The sequence below is a fragment of the Falco biarmicus genome, chromosome 5 (assembly GCF_023638135.1).
Source record: "Falco biarmicus isolate bFalBia1 chromosome 5, bFalBia1.pri, whole genome shotgun sequence".
In the NCBI taxonomy this organism is placed as follows: domain Eukaryota; kingdom Metazoa; phylum Chordata; class Aves; order Falconiformes; family Falconidae; genus Falco; species Falco biarmicus.
In genome coordinates this window covers 15,694,244-15,713,156 of record NC_079292.1, presented here as the reverse complement: position 1 = coordinate 15,713,156, position 18,913 = coordinate 15,694,244, and the positions used below count along the sequence as shown (strand labels likewise).

At 39.3% G+C, this 18,913-nt stretch overlaps 1 protein-coding gene across 5 annotated transcripts in view; it reads right to left on the bottom strand.

Annotated features, from left to right (window-relative positions):
• ATXN7L1 (ataxin 7 like 1) overlaps positions 1–18,913 on the bottom strand; it is a 114,548-nt gene that overhangs the window by 41,250 nt on the left and 54,385 nt on the right. Inside the window, exon 1 of one of the 5 annotated variants that reach the window (XM_056339682.1) lies at positions 2,608–2,747. The exons of the other annotated variants lie outside the window; for them this stretch is intronic. Within the exon in view, the coding sequence (XP_056195657.1) occupies positions 2,608–2,647 (40 nt within the window). The 5' untranslated portion in view covers positions 2,648–2,747. Of the gene's footprint in view, positions 1–2,607; positions 2,748–18,913 lie in introns of those variants that run through there. 5 annotated transcript variants of the gene reach the window in all.

The following is an 18,913-nucleotide window of genomic DNA, read 5'->3' as shown; positions in this document are numbered from 1 at the left end:
AAAAGATCTGCCCAACAAAGGACACTGTTTTGTTTTGACAATTGAATGAGCTTGTATTTAAGTTTCAATTTGCTTTATCAAACCCTGCTACAAAAGCAGCATAACTGTCAGTGCAGAATATTTCCTCAATCCAGACATTTTAAATAAATCAGCTCACTCATCTTTCATGCACATTATTTGCCATAGATAATAAAATCTGTTATTTAGAATGCTGCAGTAATACCCACAAGTGATAACCCCCTAATACACACCCTCCAAAGCAGATGTGCAAAATAATTTCTGCAGAGGTCACCTGGTCATGTTTCCAGCTCCTACAAACAAACCACCAAGCTGAACCTTCTACACAACAAAACTGAACCAGACAACACCGAAGGACATACCCAAATACAGAACTGGGTTTATATGGCATTTTTTACCTGTTCTTCTCCCTTAAAAATCTCTTTAGTTCTATAGTTACATGCAACTTAAGATCTAAAAAGACAGTTTCTACTTTAACTTGCATCATTTATGACTTCTAACTGTGCAAAACAAAGAGACTTGGACCTAACTGCACATGAATGAAATTGATGCAAATCAACATCTGAGAGTCCAAGTGTTAACTACTTCATGTTCTGCCTCTGAATGCACCTCTTAACCATTCCTCACTGTAACAAATATAAATGTATTACAAATTACTTGTTTTGGATAAACTGTAAAAGCTTTCCCTTCGCTCCCTGCAGGGGAGAGAGTGTTTTATACTTATAATTTTAAATGTCTGTTTTACCTATATAGAAGTTTTCTTTCAAATGGCCCTTTACTCAGTTTTTTCAATCTACTATAAAATTAATAGCAAATTGAGACTTCCAAAATGTTGTGAAGCATGGTCAGTGTGTGAAGAAAGGTGTTTTCCAAGGCCACACAGTGATTAGAGTGCAGATCTGAATTTAAGACATTCCAAGTTTGCTAACCCACTTATGCTGCCTCCGTCATGAATCAGTGTGGCAGAAGTGGCACAGGGGAGACACAAGATTTCCATTACAACTACCTACAAAGGTGCATGAACCGCACTGTGGCACAGCTTTCCCTCCTACCACTTCCAATGCCTTGAACAACCTGTCACCCTGTGCAGGTGGTTCCGACTTCCTATGCAACTTCTCAGAAGCAGACACATATTATATTTAAAAAAAAAAAAACAACAAACAACTTTTAGGAAAAAAATAGATGTGTAGATTCTCATCAGGTGATGACACAGGATATTTTTTCCTATGAGGCACTCTAATTACTTTCTATAATTACTTACATAAGCTCACTGGGGGAAAACCCTCAGTTCTCATTTAAACCAGGCACAGCTCAACTCAGAAGAATTCTTGTGAGTTTTAACATGGACAGTAAGCAAACAAACCAAGATCATTAGAAGTCCAACTTGCAAGCAAGTCCATATGAAGGTATCAGTTTTACCTGAAGACACTTAACTATGAGATATGCAACCATGAGATATGTTCTTGAGAACAAGCATGCAATAAACAACTTTCCAAGGTATCAAATGTTTGACATGTATCAGTGGTTTTTTATTTAAACCACCAGGTCAATTGGAGCATAAGTAAAACATATTAGGATGGTTATTTCCTACCAGGGCTTAGCTGGCTTTTTGTAGTGTGCTAGAACCTGGCTTCACCCATGCTTGGTGTAACATGTCATTTCAGGTGGGAAGAGTGAATAGTACATCTGTTTGTCAAGAGATGAGAGTAGCCTTTGGTCAGCCAAGAAATGATTACAGAGAGAGTAAGACTGGAAGCAAACAGGAAGAAGAGAAAACAATTTTAAGACAAGGATTTCAAAGTGGGTTATTTATAGAGTCAACACTCAATTATCCATGGTCAGATTATCTGTACCAGAGATGCAGAAACAAATCAGCTCCAGCTGGGCTCATTAGCCTAGGTGCAGCTCGGTGCAAATGTTCCTATACTTCTAGGGACAGCATGGGTCCAGAAATTATGCAACAACTTTTTTTCAGCATTAAGGCTGAAGTCCTTCTTTTAAAACCTAAAATAAGGCTCTTCAGTTGTGTCTGTATGGCATTTCCAAAGGCAAGAGCACTGGTGAAAATGGCAACTGGCTCGAGACAAGCTGCTGCCTTGCAGAGTTACCTCCGTGCTTTGGGTCCCAAGAATTTTTATTAACTCAGGCACAGTGTCAAGCCCGAGCTGGCTGCATACATTCCTGCCATGCTGCGTCAGGGCTGCGTCCTCTGCCTGGACGTCAGGGAGCCGGGGAGCTCGGTGCAGACAAGCACAAGATACTTGTGACAACGCAGGAGCCAGGCACCAGCCAGCATTGCAAACACTAATAAACCCAAATACAGCTGGGATGGCCTCCGTGCAGAGGGACTGGGCTGTGAGGTCACTTGAGATTATGTGTTACAGTTAAGTCATTTAAACCAGATATTCTAAATAAGGGAAAGCTTAAAACACAAGTGCTTTCCTAACTGTAAGGAAAACACAGCAACAGACAATACCAATCCAGCTTGAAGCTGTTTTCCTGGCCACAATGCCAAAAGTGAAACTGACAGTGAAATAAAAAGGTAGACAGGGAGGGAAATGGAAAAAAATCCAACATTGTATTTCATACCTGCCAATTGCTTCCTCTGAATCAGAATATCTGTGTTCATGCTGAAGGGCTGAAACCTTTTTCCATCTGTCAGGAGATAGCAAACTCCAGAAGAGACTTTATGCTCTTTAGACTCTTCTGGAAGTTGTCCCTCCTCATCAGACTGCTGCTGCTATAGTTGATAGAAATCCTACTGTTTAAAGATAACAAGAGATACTTCTAAATTGGAGGAGTTTGAGATTCAGTTTATTTTCTTCCAGCAATGGGAGTCACTTGACCAAAGAGGCAGGGAAAGGACAACGAAAAGGATACTGGCATGAAAAATCTCAGCTATAATCAGCTGACTCCAGCTTGATTACAGAGGAGGAACTAAACTCTCTATTTGGCAAATGGATCACAGAGCAAGTCTTTTCTAAAGCTTTTTGCTGAGTCTGCCAATTGGTAGCTAGACAGTACAGCAGATTTAACCAGCAATGGCTAACAAGTGAACCAAAACTAACCATGCCTGAACTATCACCCCTGGGATTTGCCTACTGTATCTAAATACTGAGAGAAAAAGGTTTATTTACAATGAAGAGCACAATGCGTAGCAGAGAACTGCTCAAGTAGTTTCGAGTGACAGCAAGAAATGAAGGGTCACAAAGCACAGGATGAGGCAGACATATCCCAACAGAACACCATTGTAACACTCGAGGAAATCTGCAGGACCAAATGCTACAACCTTATTACCCCTCCTTTCTTCCTCCCTAGCCCCAAATGCTTTCATTTCCCAGGTTGCTTAAGGTCTGAAAAACAAGTAATTCAAGAAAAACAATAGTTCAAAACCAAATTTCACTGTGATAGGTATTACTTATCAGAGAACTCTAGCAGTTTTAGTTATTATTTCTCCTTACATTTCAGATTCCTAAATGGCTATTGCCTAAAAGGTGGCAGCAGTGGAAGTTAGAGGTTTATAGTCTTTCTCCACTGTTTCATCTTAGGACATGAAGTTTATTCTCAGTGTTAGTGGATAACATGTTTTGGAAGGTGTAACATTCGGCAAACAAAACCAGAAACATATCTTCTGCTGTAGAGTATTTGCAGGTCTCCTGTATGGTATTTATCTTGGAATACATACTAAATGAGGACAGCAGCACAAGCACTAGAAGGGAAAGGGCTCAATTACTGTAAACAACCAGGAGCAAAAGACTATTAAACATTCAACAAGTCAAATCAACCAAAGGTTTAGAAGTTTTCACCTCTTATCTACTGTAACAAAATTAGGTCAACACTCCCCTCCTTTCCCCGCTAAGCCCCATCAAACTAGGAAAGACCATAAATGCAAAACCACTGCACTACCTCACTGTCCTGTTGAAAGTCTCAGTTGATAGAAGGTTTGAGGAAAGACACCCAATATATTTCCCCTTCCTGGGGGCCACTGCCACAGCAAATTTCAGCCTGTAACTTCCAGGTAAATTGGCTGCCTGTCTGTCAAGCACATACAAGTGAACTGCACTTATAAACTTCCTGCTACATTACTGCTCCCCCCACCTCAAGATATCAATCCTAGCCAGGAACCTGATTAGCAACAGACCGTGAAAGACTTTCAGAGAACTTCAGAGGTGGCGCTTGCAAAAAGACAGTGAAATTTTATGTCCTGAAGGCCCCAGAGCAAAGCATGGCAGCTGGCATCAGGCCTCGTGTGTTACGGCTGCGGTCGTACCACAGATCAGATACACAAATTCTATTTCTGCTCTTCCTCCCTTTCAAAACATTCCTGGCTTACCTTTGGCTTCAACATGGTATTAATCTATGGCTGAATTACAGTGTAGGCATAGAGACCAGGCACACTGCGTAATATAAGCTTGAGTCTTTCAGTAACTGCTTCCTAGAATAGGCTGCTCTCGTCCTGCAAGTACAGCATGTATTGCTGCACCCAGATGCAGCCTCGTAGATTCAGTATATTGAAATAGGCTTACAGAATCTGCTTTTGCAAGCAACCCTGATTCATCCTGTATCAGGGATCTCTCTCTCTTTTTAATTATTTTATACCAGGTTACCAGGCACAAATCTTCCATGCCCCGCCCCCCCCCTTTGGTTAACCGTAAAATTATTAAATACTGTAGTGATATGGACTACTTTTGTATGACTTCTGTCTTCTTCATAATTACCTGTCAAAATCTGTTACACAGCGAGTTTAACACAAATTATTCTATACTGCTTTTGTATTTTAATTAAATATAAAGCAATACTGGTCAGATACCTCAGGACATTTTCATCTTCACAGAAATCAGAGCTCATTTAACAGCCAAATTTAGAGAGCTAACACATCACATACCACTGGTTTCAGGTAAATAAGTAGGTTTTCTTTTTTCCCCTGAAAACTCTGGTGTTACTTAGATTTCATAGTTATAACCATTTAAAAAATAATGTAATGGAGATACAGAACTTTCAGTTTTTCTCCTTCTAAGTTCATTAGTACAAATAGAGGGAGGCTGTAATCCATGCACACAGCAAATCGGCTGTAATTCATACTACAGCATAGCAGAGGTAAAGCAGTAATGCTGACATTAAACCTGATACTATATAGCCCTTAGAGATTGCAGGTAATCCCTCTCCCTCTTTTCCTCTGAGAGAAATCAAATATATGTAAAGAATAGTTCAGTATCATGAAAGTACTCCTTTCCTTTTCATTTAAACGTACATATCTAGAACCATATCAAAGCTTCCAAAAGCAAATGCTCAACAATTGCCTTGTTCTTTATTTGAAAAGCTCTATGGAATATATATAAAAGAGTCCATAAAAAAGTTGACAGCTTCTAATTCAAGAGTCAGCAGTTTCCCATTACAGTGGCACATTGTGTTTAAACTGCTTTGCTACCACTGTCATGTTATTAATCAAATTAAAGAAACACCATGTGAATTATATAATTCTAAACTACTACCTATTACCAATGTAATCAGATGCAGTTTGCACTATTTTTTGTTTACCACATTCTCACTTGTAAAATGTATGTGGCAGAGCAAAACATAGGACATACAAACACATACCACGCATAAGGGAGAAAACATGGTAACTTCTTTGCATATATGGGTCTAGCTAACTTTCTAGTTAGATCTCGCTAATTAGTTTGTGAGCTTAGCATCTGCTCTCAAGTTAAAGATCTTTGCAGTAATTTGTGTAGTTTCTGCATATAAAAATAAAAATCACAGACTGTATTAGATTCTAAGACTGTAAGCAACACGAGCTATCCTATTTGCACAACAACATGCCAATATAGTTGGGGGGAAAAAAAATAAGTCACAGTACAGATAAGCAAGGGTCAAAGTTCTGGTTATGCTTTAAGTTCCAGTATTGGCACTTCCTGTTCTAAAATACTAAAACCAAAGCTAAAGTAATGAATGACTATTCTTGCCCCCTTCATATTTGTACTTCTGATTTGCTTGCTTACGTTATTATAAACTATTAGGCCGGTTTTAAAAGGTCTTCACTCCACAGGAGGCATTGCCACAGGCAGGCAGGCCGGCCAGCGCTGCACTTAGCTTTCCTGCACCAAGCTCGGCCCAGGAGAAACCTCCCGGTGCAGGGCGGGAGCCGCAGCGGTACCCCCGGCGGTACCCTCGCACCCTTCCGCCTCTCGCCTCGCCTGGGTAAGTCTCTTGCTGCCAACCACCTGCCTGCGCATTACGCAGCTATCTACAAGTGCGGGTGTTCCCCTCCAGGAACACTCGTGCCCTATAGCCTCGTGCGGCTCCTACAGCAGCTTTCTTGAGCCGCTGGTCCTCAGCGGCAACAAACCCACCCGGGGTCTGGGGCGGCCCACGCTGACGTTCACCCCCCTCCGCGCAGCGCCCTGCCCCGGTGCACGGCCCCGCAGCTCCCCCTCCCGGGCCCGCCGCCCGCCCGCGCTCCGGAAACAAGAGGCGTTACTTACTGACGCATGCTCCCGCGAGGCTCTTTTTTAAATTTTTTTTTTTTTTTTTTGACGTCCCTGTTCAACTCGACGAGCAGGAAAAGCTCGGGATTGGCACAGTAAATGCAAAAATTTTCATCGTGAAACCCCCGTTTCATTTATCCCTTCATTCTTCGCCTGAAAAGTTGTCAAACTCCTCAGGGAGTTTAGGCGGGCTTACAGAAAGCAAGCCCTTCGAGCAGATGACGAGCCCACCATACCACAGCTTCAGCCACTCTACAGTAAGGTTACGTGCTCCGTCTGCCTCTCTCAGAATCTAGCACTTGCTAAAATCCATGGAATAATGCATGGTAACCGGTAATTAAAAATTCAGCTTCTGAGATTCTGATTATCTTTGATTTTTACCCAGCGGTGTCCAAGCAGACCCAGAACTAAGATCCTGTTACAGTCAGCTCCTGGGTAAACACTAAACTCTTTATCACCTATTTTAATTCTTAAAAGTACTCCACACTCACACAGATTTCCAAGCTGTGGTGTCACCACCCAAAATAAAAAGCTACATCAGCAAGCTGAGCTCTGCTGCAGCACAACTCCGTGTGTTAATGCCGCCCTCAGGCAGCCGACTGCTGCGGGAAACGGTGGGTTCCCCAGTAGCTGGAAATCCTTCAGCATCACTCTCAAGATGTGGAATGCAAGTGTGTTTAAGCCTTACCCGATGCCATTACAACAAATTTGTTTCAACCGCATCTGAAAGGGCAGCCCCTCGGCTCCCCCCACAAACACGCAACATCTCTCGCAGCTGAGCAGTTGTTGGCTTGTCCACTAAAACCAGCCAAACTCAACAGTTTGCAGGACACCAGCATAGGACCCAAGTTTAAACGCAAATTTATTCTCACAGCTGTGTCCAACATGAAACATACCAACAAATATAAGCTCAAATCATAAGGTACTTACAAATGTTTTAGGATTAAATTCTGTACATTTGCACATGTGCGTGGAGCAGTGTTCCCCAGGAAATTAAGCTGGAAGATGTTCTCTAGAGTGCTGCATTCCCTGGCTGTGCACCCTCCCTGACTCCGCTGGGATCCCAGTAGAGCAGGAATGGCCCCAATTTATTCCAGTTTCTTTCTTAATCACAAAATCCTCTGCCTGAGGCCTTGGAAGAAGAGAGAAAGCGGATGGGGAGTGTGAAAACATGGAACCAGCACTGTCAAAAATTAGTTACGGTAAGTAAGCTCTTCAGTGGGCACTGCGGGTCCTTCTGGCAGCAGTTTTAATAGGGTAGAAGACATGCTGACCCAACTGGACCTAAAATGGAGCCCAGAAATTTAGCCAACAGATCTTTCAAGGTACATAACCTGTTGGTTTGTGTTTTGTTTTGGTTTTTTTTGGGGGGTTGTTTTTTTTTTTTAATTTAATTTGAACATGAGGCTTGAAGTAAAAAATAAAACAGATTGTATGTTTGGGGCATAAGCACACGTATAAGCAAAATTATCCTGAGTCCCTCCCCAGGATTTCTGTGTAAGAAAGTATCCACTACAGGTATACATGCCTCACAGAAGAGGCAATCACTGAAGCAAAAAAATAATGAAACAAAATAACATACTGAAGCAGAAATAAGCAGAAGAGAAACAAGAAATAGGTACAGAAAGAATAGCTAAGTAATAGCAACATGTAAATAAATAATAAGACAAATAGTTAAAAGTTTAAAACTGACTTGAAAAAAAATCCAGCAAAAATTTATGCCCATAAAAAGCTCCAGCAAAGCTGGCTAGGATGTTAGACACTGCTAATACCTATTTGTGCATCTCAGGTTCATGCCTGTGGAGTATGCTGTAACACATAATCCTGGGGATCCACAGGATTGCAAGGCTGCTGCAAAGCGAGTGCTGACTGCTGCCTCACATGAGTACGTGATAAAGGTCATTATCACGGGTCTTGAATGGCCATTAAGTCATTGTGTGGTTCTGAATGTTTAAAATATAACAAAGGGTAATGCTAAAGAAGGGTTAACTACTTAAACAAAAAAACATACCAGAACTGGGTGGGGGGTGGGGGGTGTATGCATAGCAACCATGCAAACAACCTAGCAGAAGTAAATTCAAAATAATCCTTTTGCTATCTGAAAATAAAAATGCATCTCCTGAAAAGCAAAGCTAACATTAGCTTTTGTTTAAGGTACAATTAGGATATTGACCGTTTTCTCTGTCTTAATATAAGGCATCTCAAGTGATCCATCAATAGATTGCCTGAACTAAATGTTTCAGGAAGTGATAACCAACGCTTTCATTTTCAATCTAAAAAAAAGAGGAACTTATCAACAGTATCAGAAAGCTTATTTAAATAGAAGAGGACTTCACAGTTGAGATGAAGACCACAGATGAATGTGTTACTTACAGATTATATAGAACCTTATAGATTAACTTCTTGTAAATAGTTTTCTTCATACAATATGATGCTAACAGAGACAGTTTGTGCTAATGATAGACAAGTTCTGCACTCAATCATACAGAGAAAATATTGCACAGCAATTAATTATTTTCTAACTCTAGAATCTTAATACATAAGTTTTAGCTACAGAACACAATCTGGAAAAAGGTGGAGAACAAAACAAACCAACAGAAGTACAATTCATTGTAGGTAATATGGGGGGTGGGGTAGGTGGGAAGGATTTTTTTGGTAAAGGATCACTCTCTTTGCTCATCTCACAGGCTTTAATTAAGTGACTAAGAAATAAGGAGCACCTAATAGCGATTCCTTTGTAACCTGCTTTTTTTCAGGCTATGAATGTGGCTCTGGTAATAGTAGTACTACATAAAACCATCAAGGAAACTGCCTATTTATGTCTTGATATAGACATTAACTTACCTGATGTCAGCACCGAGTTAGTCTTAAAAACACCCTGATATCCTATCTTGAAAAGAAAACATCTAATTTCTGTAGTTAGTTGTGGACTGATGGATCTGGGTTTGTCCACACTGAAAAAATCAAGTGATACGCCAGCAGCACTTTATAGCAACTTTTGTGTGCTGTGCATCAGAAGAATATTCCGACAGAATTTTCAATAGGAGGTTCCAAATATAAATATTAAGTGCTTTCCTGATGGACACTGGCACTATCAGACAGCCTGCACATTTAAGCTACTTGAACCTGGGAACATTTCTTAGTACCCAGTACACGGAGACTGCCTAGTCTGGAATGTGTTCTGGGACTAAAACTTTAAAATGCAGAAACAAGAGTCCAATCTGCTGGGAGTATACATGTTTCTTGCTAAAGCTGTGTGGGCCTAAAATAGTGCCAAATTTAATTTTGTTTTCTCATACTGCTAGGTAGGTCAACATGCAGGGGTCTTTTTCCCCACCTAGAAACAAGGCTACAGCTTCAGCAATTCAGCACCAGCAAAAACAACAGAACAGACTTCAGGCAAAAAATCTAACCTGACAGAGAAACAAAATACCAGTACATATATTTGAGTAGCAGCTGTATGAAGTCTTTCTGGGTTTTCTGTAATTGCATATTAAACCCACTCTGAGCCCCAAATCAGGTTTATGTTTCAATGCCACGGATATTTCAACACCAAAGGACAGAAGAGGGGTGTCAAGAGAAGTGCAAGTCAGTGCACTGGGGAAAGCCAAAATTGTACTGGTTTTGCCTGCAGAGATAATTTCAGAAGAGTCTCTTAAAACTCCGCAGATGGCTGGGTAAAAAGTACCAACAGATATTTCATCTAAACCATATTTAGCAGGAAACAGGAGAGGGCCCCCCGATTTCTATGAATTCCAAGGATCCTGACTCAACAACTCCAACAGGTCAAGTATCTGATCCAGTTTCAGAAACGTGCTCTGTGAAGTTCTTTGTGGCCTATAAAACACCCCTGCTACTCTTAAAGCATCATAGACCTTCATAAATAAATCAAACAACTGTTGTTGTACTGAGGAAAAGTACAAAGCCTGACTAATAAGTGCTGCTTGACAGATACTCAGTTATGCTTAGGTTACCCTACAGATCAGACTGATGCCTCAGCAGTCCTGAATTTTCACAGCAGCTGCTCCAGAAAGGCCACGGCATTCTAGCTTCTTGTTTAACCTCTTGGAAATGAAAAGCAATGAACAGAGGTTTAACTGAGGAGTGCCTTAGTTCTGCACAGTTCACTCCTAAATCCATAAATTAGACTATTATTTCTAGGAAATCCTAGAAGGCCTGAGATATATCCATACCCTGGATACTCCATGTGTTTCTGCTTGCCCAATCCATGCATCTGAGATCTGCCCGTATTTCAAGCAAGGAAGCTACTCCAGTCCCTTTCACTTGATAGCAGTCAGTCCTTGCATGAGGTTTGCCCCATCCTTCCCATACAGAGATGTATGACACACATAGTTCTCTCCATTTTCATTCTTCATCCAGGTCAAGGTGGTGTTGCCCATTTAGATGTCAATACTCATACAAGTGACATTTTAAAAACAGCTTCAAATACTGTAACAGCGTAAGAAAAGACAAGCTACCATCTGCTTTCTTAGGAAAAACATAATCTTTTCCGAAAATGCTTATTTAATGTCTAGCATTTCTAGAAATCTAGGATTTCTCTTTCTTGGTCATGATTCCTAGGGCTTCCTTACAGATAAGTTTCTCTTATTAAAAATAAAGCATTGTAACAACAAAATTAAGAACAAAATTTTGTTTCCATTTTGAGTTGAAGTTTTCTTGCTGTAAAACTTTTAACCTAAATTATCTAAGCAAGTTGAACTATCAAGAAGTGATCACACTGTACACTATTAATTCTAGCTACGTTTTGGAAAGACAATCACATAAAAACCATTCCTTGTTCTCAATTGCTTATAAATGATGGTATCAAACATTTGGGCACCTCACCAGTGCCATGGAGCTCAGCAGTAAAACCACAAGTGCAGCATCACACTTACATGCTTCTAGGACAGCTGATGAAACTAATCCAACAAGGAACAAACATTCCTTCTCCAACACTTAAATCTGCAATTCTTCAAGCAAGCTCACGGAGACAACAGATCCTTCAGTACTTCTATCATACAACTTTTTTCCACTGCTCTATTCTGAAAGCTTTTGAATATTTTTAAAGAAGTTTTACATGGTAAATGATACACAATGAGGTAATGAACGCACAAATAAAATATGCAAAAATAGTATTTCTTACGGGAGCAATGCTGCTGTACATTGTAGTGCTTTCCTTTGTCCTCATACACATATTGCTTCCTTAAGGTGTTACATGGAAAAGGTCTCAAATGTATCCTTTAATCACTTAACAGAAACGAGCAAATTTGTTGCTTGATGTGTGCAATGCTGCATACATCTTCACAAGCACCCCATTGTTAACATTTTCGCTGTGAAATTCCACAATCCTAGGTCCTAGTTGCTATCTCTTAATGACTTAAATCAACTAATTATTGTTTTATTTCAGTTAGTCTTTTACTCTCACATTAGATTTAGTGATATAGATTTAAATTAAATTCACTTAATTTTCATGTCCTGTGGGCATGCATGGTTTGACAGTACTGCAAAAATCTACTGCAAGTTGCATAGAAGTTGATTTAAACCATGAAACCAGTATTTAATTGTTTGCTGACATGTACCTCAATATTGACTTATGAAAAATAGTCCAGAGTGGATTTATCTGTACATACAAAAGTACACTCAGAAAACATTTTAAAGACACCTGCATGCATGGAAGGAATACAGGTTTTATTATGATATTTTAATTCCTGAATCACAAATCAAAGCTTTTTTTCCATTATTTGCTCTGTGACTACATGTACCACCTCAGACTTACAGAATTTTTTTCCCACATAATGGTTATTATAAAATTTTACTTTTATGATTAAAAAATACATTTTAGAAGTTTTAAACCTAAAAATGTCCTAACTTCTTTTGTTCTGATCCCCAGCCTTTGTGTCATTAAATACATTTGCTCAGATATTATACAATAAAAGCAATCCATAAGTAAAATTCATAAGGTTCTTGCGCAAACTTGTATTTAATCTGTTAGCTCTTCCCTCCTGAATTTAGTGCTGCAAAAGGCAATGTCCTGGTTACACAGTCCAGCAGTCCTCCCCATTTTTCCCCATTTAATTCTAATTTTCTATAATTTACAACTTTTACTTTAATCCTATTCAGTCAGCATATGTGGAGTTTTAGAGTTGCCTTTCTGGACTTCCTGTGTCTTTTTATAATATTAACAGGGTTACTCCACACATTAAAATTTACTCCCTACCACATCTCCCTTTAGGGCTGCAAATTCCTGTTAGAGATGAGCATGCCTTTTTGGGGAAAAAACAGCACACAACCATCAATTCTTAGATACATCAACAGTCTGTAGACACCAACTACCAAAACCCCCACCCCTCAAAGCCAAACAGCATAGCCCTGAAAAATAACACTTTCAGATTAATTCAAACAGTAATTCTTTCATCTTCAAGGTCAGGTGTCCTTTTCAAAAGATACGCTTTTAAGATTGTAGTTTAGATAAGACAGGCAGAGCTGATTTAATAATTAATTGCTGCTGCTGTTGCCTCTGTAAGTGCTACTCAACCATGCACTCTCCCTGCTTTTTCCTTGCCACTGTCTCTAGCATTCACTGCCACCCTGCTGGGTGAGCTTAGCTTGCTAAACCAGCTGAAAACTAACCAAAGAAAGGGGGGAAAGGTGTTTAACAACAAGAAAAAAAAATATCAAAGTAAAGAGCTTTCTCCTTTCATTCAATAGCAAGTTGAATAGTGTCACTACAGGGCAAGATGAGCAGTGGAAGCACTGCAGGTCAGGAAGAGGACCCCAAGACCGGGTAGGAAGGGTGAGATGAGAGGGGTCGGTTCTGCCACCTATGCAGCAGCATGCTATTAGTTTAATTCAGGTGCCCATTAGATGCCCAATGAGCGACAACCTGGCACAGTGATAGCCAACAGAGCTGTAAAAAGGGCACTGATGACACCAACAGAGAAAACATCCTGGAGAGCTAATAACATTGTAAAGCTGCTGAAGGTTTTGCTGCTGTCAAAGCAGGTTCTTGCTTATTTTACAAGGACCGCTGCTGTCACTCGGTGATCAATCCTTGCTGGAGAAGAGCATCACTGCACCTTGTGACCTGGGGCTGCTCTCACAGCTGAGCCTCCAACCCGTACTGCCTTCTTCCAATCTACCAACGTTTACCATTGACACTCAACAGTTTATTCCCGCAAAACATCACTGACTGCTGTCCTCTTTATAACAATGTTATTTTGGGAAACAATGGCAAGCGCTGACAGTCTGGCATCAATTGTCTGATACTTAGTTGCACCACACTGGCTGGTCTTAACTAGCTGCCTTCAGTAATGGCCTTCATACAGAGGAGAGGACATGACAAATGTGGGAAGAATAAGTAACTAGTCATACAGTAATATTCTGTGAAATGTAAAGAACTGGATACAAAAGGAGAAAAACTCTTAATTCATTGTGTATCACCACAAAACAGTGTGCTTCATTTTCAAGAATAAAACACTAGAATAACTTAGAGCTGCTGAGCCTACTGGACACGCAGACCTATGCCATCAGTGACTTTTACATATCTAAGAAAAGACTATTAGAGAAGTAATACAGAGGCACAGGGAATTTTTTATAACGCTTCTATACTCAGTGCACCTTGCTAGACTTGGGACTCAATACTAGTAAGTAACATTAGTACCTTACTTGTGAGACCAATACATTTCATTCCAAAAAAAATCTAATCCTGCCACTGAAAATTCTCTAGAACTTAAACTTTACAATAAAAACATTTTGTATTTTTAATTTGCCCCAAAATTTTCAAATAAAAGATGAATTGGAAATATAAGTTGCACTGTTTATCCTCTCTCAATTAATTAAAAGAACACTTTTTTAGTTAAATTGAGAGTTTAAAAAAATAAATCCCACTACATTAAAACTAAGTTCCACGTCAAAAGAAAGTTTCACTATACTAAAACCAGTAAGTCAGCATGGAATACATAAAACTAGGTTACTGGTCAAAAGAAAAAACAGCATGAAAGACAGTGTAAGACTGCTAGGTGTGAAGATCTAAATGTTCATTTGTACCACAAGTGAAGAGGTTATTGCATTTCTTGCCAACACTACATGAATATTCCACACATTAAGGAAAGAGATCAATTCAAGCAACAAACTTCAGGAAGCCTTTTGATAATGTAAGAATAGATGGATTGCAATCAAAGCTAAAAAGGAAACTGCTACAATATGAGAACTTTGCTGTAAGTGGCTACTCCACATTAAAAGATTAACTGCAGTGATGTTGTGTTTTTATTACTTTAGATTAATATCAACTAAGACAAAACATATTTTAATGTAGGTTATATTTTAAAATTGTGTAGTCATTTTTGCCATCAATACAATCTAATGTTTCTAGGAATGCAAGTTATTTTTATTAGGCAGCCAGCTGCAGACACTGTTGGAACTACTTAACTTTCAGAAAAACTGGGAAAATTACCATTCATATGCTTTCAAAAGCTTCCCAAACATGTGAATGGAAGCTGTGTTTGAATGGCAAAAGTCAAACAGTTTTGAAACTAAAGGAAATAAGTAGTGATTTATTTGCAATGTATCTTTTTATTCCACATAAACCTGCTTATGCTTAGTGACCAAGATCTGGTCCATGCCTACAAGAAGGTACTACTGCAATGGTGTATTATGAAATAATCTTTAAAAAATGAACCATGAGCAACTGCTTTAAAGAATTACTTTCATGCACGCAGTGTAGAGAAGGCAACAATGACTAATGGGGAGAGGCACTGTTCACCCAGCTGAGTCCCACAGTGTGGGGGAAGCACTGCATACCAAGGAATGCTTGCAGGGAAGGTAAAGCAGAGATACTCATATCGTGGTGAAAATACAAGGCAATAAAATAACTTGCTCAGCCTTTCCTCCTGTAGTATTTTTTTGTGTAATTAAAATAAGCTGCTAAATGTCAGTGTAATTATATGAAAATTCCCTTTGCTTTCACTTAGATAAAGCCAATATTGAATAACTACCTCACATATAGATGTCTATACTGTCTTCACCTAAAGACAGGTAAGCCTAGGTCTCCATGCTGTACCATGACAGCGTGTGCAAAGCCCACATGATAAAATCTTACTTTTTTGTAATAATAGATTCCCAAGATATCAGCATTCATCCCTTTTACAGAGAAATCAACACACAAAAGTTATTTTAGGCCACAGCACAGCTTCCTATACAATACTCAGCATAGCTGTCATTCTTCAACTTACACAAATTATTAATTACTACAGCTCCACCCAGCAACACTTCTTATGCATATTTCTGAATGATCTAATTAAACTTCTTGTTCTTAGTTAAAAAAGCAGAGTTTAGTTTTTGCAAATAGGTATACTTTATTTTTTAGTCAACAAAAATAGACAATGTAAGTATCTTCAAGTGATTTGAATCAGAGACTTAATACACTCAACTGCAGTCTCTAAGGTAGCATCAGCTACCTACAAAAAGTAGCACCAGCTAACATTATGGTGACCACACCTGAGTGTGCAAGGAACAGCACTAGCGCAGCAATGTGGCCACTCAACTTTATTAAATCTTAGAAAACTTAATGTAAGTTCTTGGCAAAAATTTTGCGGACTCAGAGCCCCAAAACCATTTCTCCCGAAGACCACCAGTATACATCTTGCTAACCAAGTGGATCTCAAAGAAGCCAGCTATACCTGCGCGATGTAACATGCTTGTGCTCTATCTGTGGTCCTACTTCAACTTGGAGGGTTGAATTATTTAAGAACAAACTGACCTTCCCCAAACTAACCATTAAATAGAACATTTTAAAAAAACAATTGGGACTGATCTGTGTGGTTCAGCTGAAGCTGAGCTTTAAAGTGAAGCATAATAGAAAAATGAGGATGGCAAAGCTTAACTGGTAAAACCAGCTTAGGTCAATAGTGATGCTGTCTCACCAGGTGTAAAGGTCTTATGTGAATTGCACTAACAAAAAAGAATCCTAATTTGGGGCGGGGGTGGGAAGCTGGGTGAAATAGTCTTTAAATGCCCAGCACAATTTGCAACACAAACACCGAGGAGCCAGCAGCTTCCTCTTTGAATGAAGCAAGGGTCTGACCCCTTCCTGTGTCACAACTCCCCAATGCTTACTTAATATTTTTTGTACTGGCAGTAAAACAAACATCAATTCTATAAGCTTCACAGACACATGGGTATCAAACAAAAGACACCATATTGGTATTACATCCAATTTTAGAAAAGATAGAATACTTATTTGAAGGAGCACCTTCAGATCTTTGTTGTCTGGACTGCCCAGTAAGTTTACTTGTGATGAAATAGCTTATAACTTATATTTTATAAGTTAACTTACATTTTTAAAGCAGATGCTATACAGCCACATAAGAACAAAAAATGATGACTCTACATTTACAAAAAAAATACAAGACTACCATAAAGAAAATGCTACTTTGGCATCCAATGTAACTCCAAAGGCATGCTTTACAAAGCTGAGTTAAGCCACACTTTATGCATTAATTTCCTTCACAGACATTAAATGCCCAGGTCAGACCTTCAGTTAGCCGACTCTTATACAGACACACACAGAAGTTTCAGATGATTATGTTAATTGGAACTAAGAAGGATGTAATACCTTTTCAAGAAGATTTTCTCATAAAAGAGGTTTCAAAAAAATGAAAGTACTAGTGGACCCCTCAAAATCCTGTTTGGGTAGATCTGAGTGGAGTACAGTTTGTATCTGCCAAAGCTAAAGAAGGAAAGGCTGCACAGTAAAGGTGTGATAGGCTGCAGCAGCAGAGATTACTTTTGTTAGATCATGAACACATCAAAGCATCACCTGTTTTACTTAACAGTTGATATTATGCAACTTTGACTACAGAGAGTCAGAGCTGGCGTACGTACATTGTCTTGCCATTAATCAGGACTTTCCAACAGATATTCTAACTTTCCTTAAGCACTAAAGAAAATAATTACATTGTTTTCTCTTTTTTCTGTTGTATCTATGTTTTGAGGGAAAAAAACAACAAACCCAAAACAAAAAAAATTCCAACCAATCCAACCCTACATTAAATGTCAAAATTAAAAAAAACCCAAACAACTCAAAATAAGACACAAGGCAATTCTACTAAAATGACTTTAAACAAAAACAGCTTAAAAGCTGAAAACCTTTTTTTATAAAATGGAACTATGGAACAAAAAAATCAACGAATAATGAATGGTTAAAATAAAATCTTGCACCCAGCTAGCTGAATTTAAGTGTTCAGTGGAATGTATTTGTTTCTATAGCTCTCTTGAAACCGTGACGCTTGAAGCTTTATGTACCATTTAGTTGAACTTTGCTTCTTCTCAGTGATACTAACTAGAATTATCACATCCATACCTACGTGTTAAAAAACAAAACCAAATCTAAGTTGCCTGCTTAAACAGTGCTTCTGGTGCAAATGCTGGCAACAACTTTGTAATTCCTTCATATAACTGCATCACATGATAAGCAACTGGAAATAAACTTGTCCTAGCACAGGGGCTACTGAGTAACTTGAATCCCTCTCTGCGGATGAAAGCAAAGCAGAAGAGACCGAAGCCAACTTTGCCAGGTTCCACTGACACAGATCTCAGAAACGCAAGGGAGAAAGGCACTCCACCTTTTCCTGCTTGCATTTCCAAATCTGCCTTTGTATTTTGACTTTTCATCACACGAAGAACAAACAGGATACTTACAGGTTCAAAATGACTGGGCATCCTCAAATTTGGGAAGAAGCAACAATTCAGGTTTGTTCCCTTATGCCTCTCTACAACACTGGCACAAAGTGTTGAAAAGTAATGACCTCAGAGCATGCACAGGCAGGATCTTCATTTCGCCCATGCTAACTGTAAGATACAATCTTTTCAGCTGTTTCCAAGATCCCCAAAATTGGGGAATGACTGAATAGGTAACATAGTGATCTCAAAACTACTAATGCCTGTGAGACATGGTAGTCCACTATTTGTGGTTTTGTTTCTCTAGTTTATAAAAACAAAATGAAAGCTGTGAACATAGCATGGACCGGATATGAAAATATCCCAACCTGCCTCTCTTCCTAGTTCCCTTAAATAACCCCCAAACCCTGCAAAGCATGTCCCTCACTGCAACACTGCCACTGACCTTTCATTCTTGCCCCTTTTCAAATAGAAAGACAGGCTAATTTTGATCTGATTTATTCCCAGTCTGCCCGATAAGGCTTATGGAACAGTAGGGATCTGCACCATGGAAGAGAAAAAAAAACCCCAAACATTCCAGTTCTTCCCAAGTCTAATAAACAGACACTAGACTAAGTTTTCATGACTCCCAGGACTCCAAGCTAGGAAATACAAACTGTTACACTGGGGTTGTAACACCCTCCTTCTGCCCTTGGGGGAAAAATATAAAGGGCTGGGGTTTCTGGTTTGTGTCT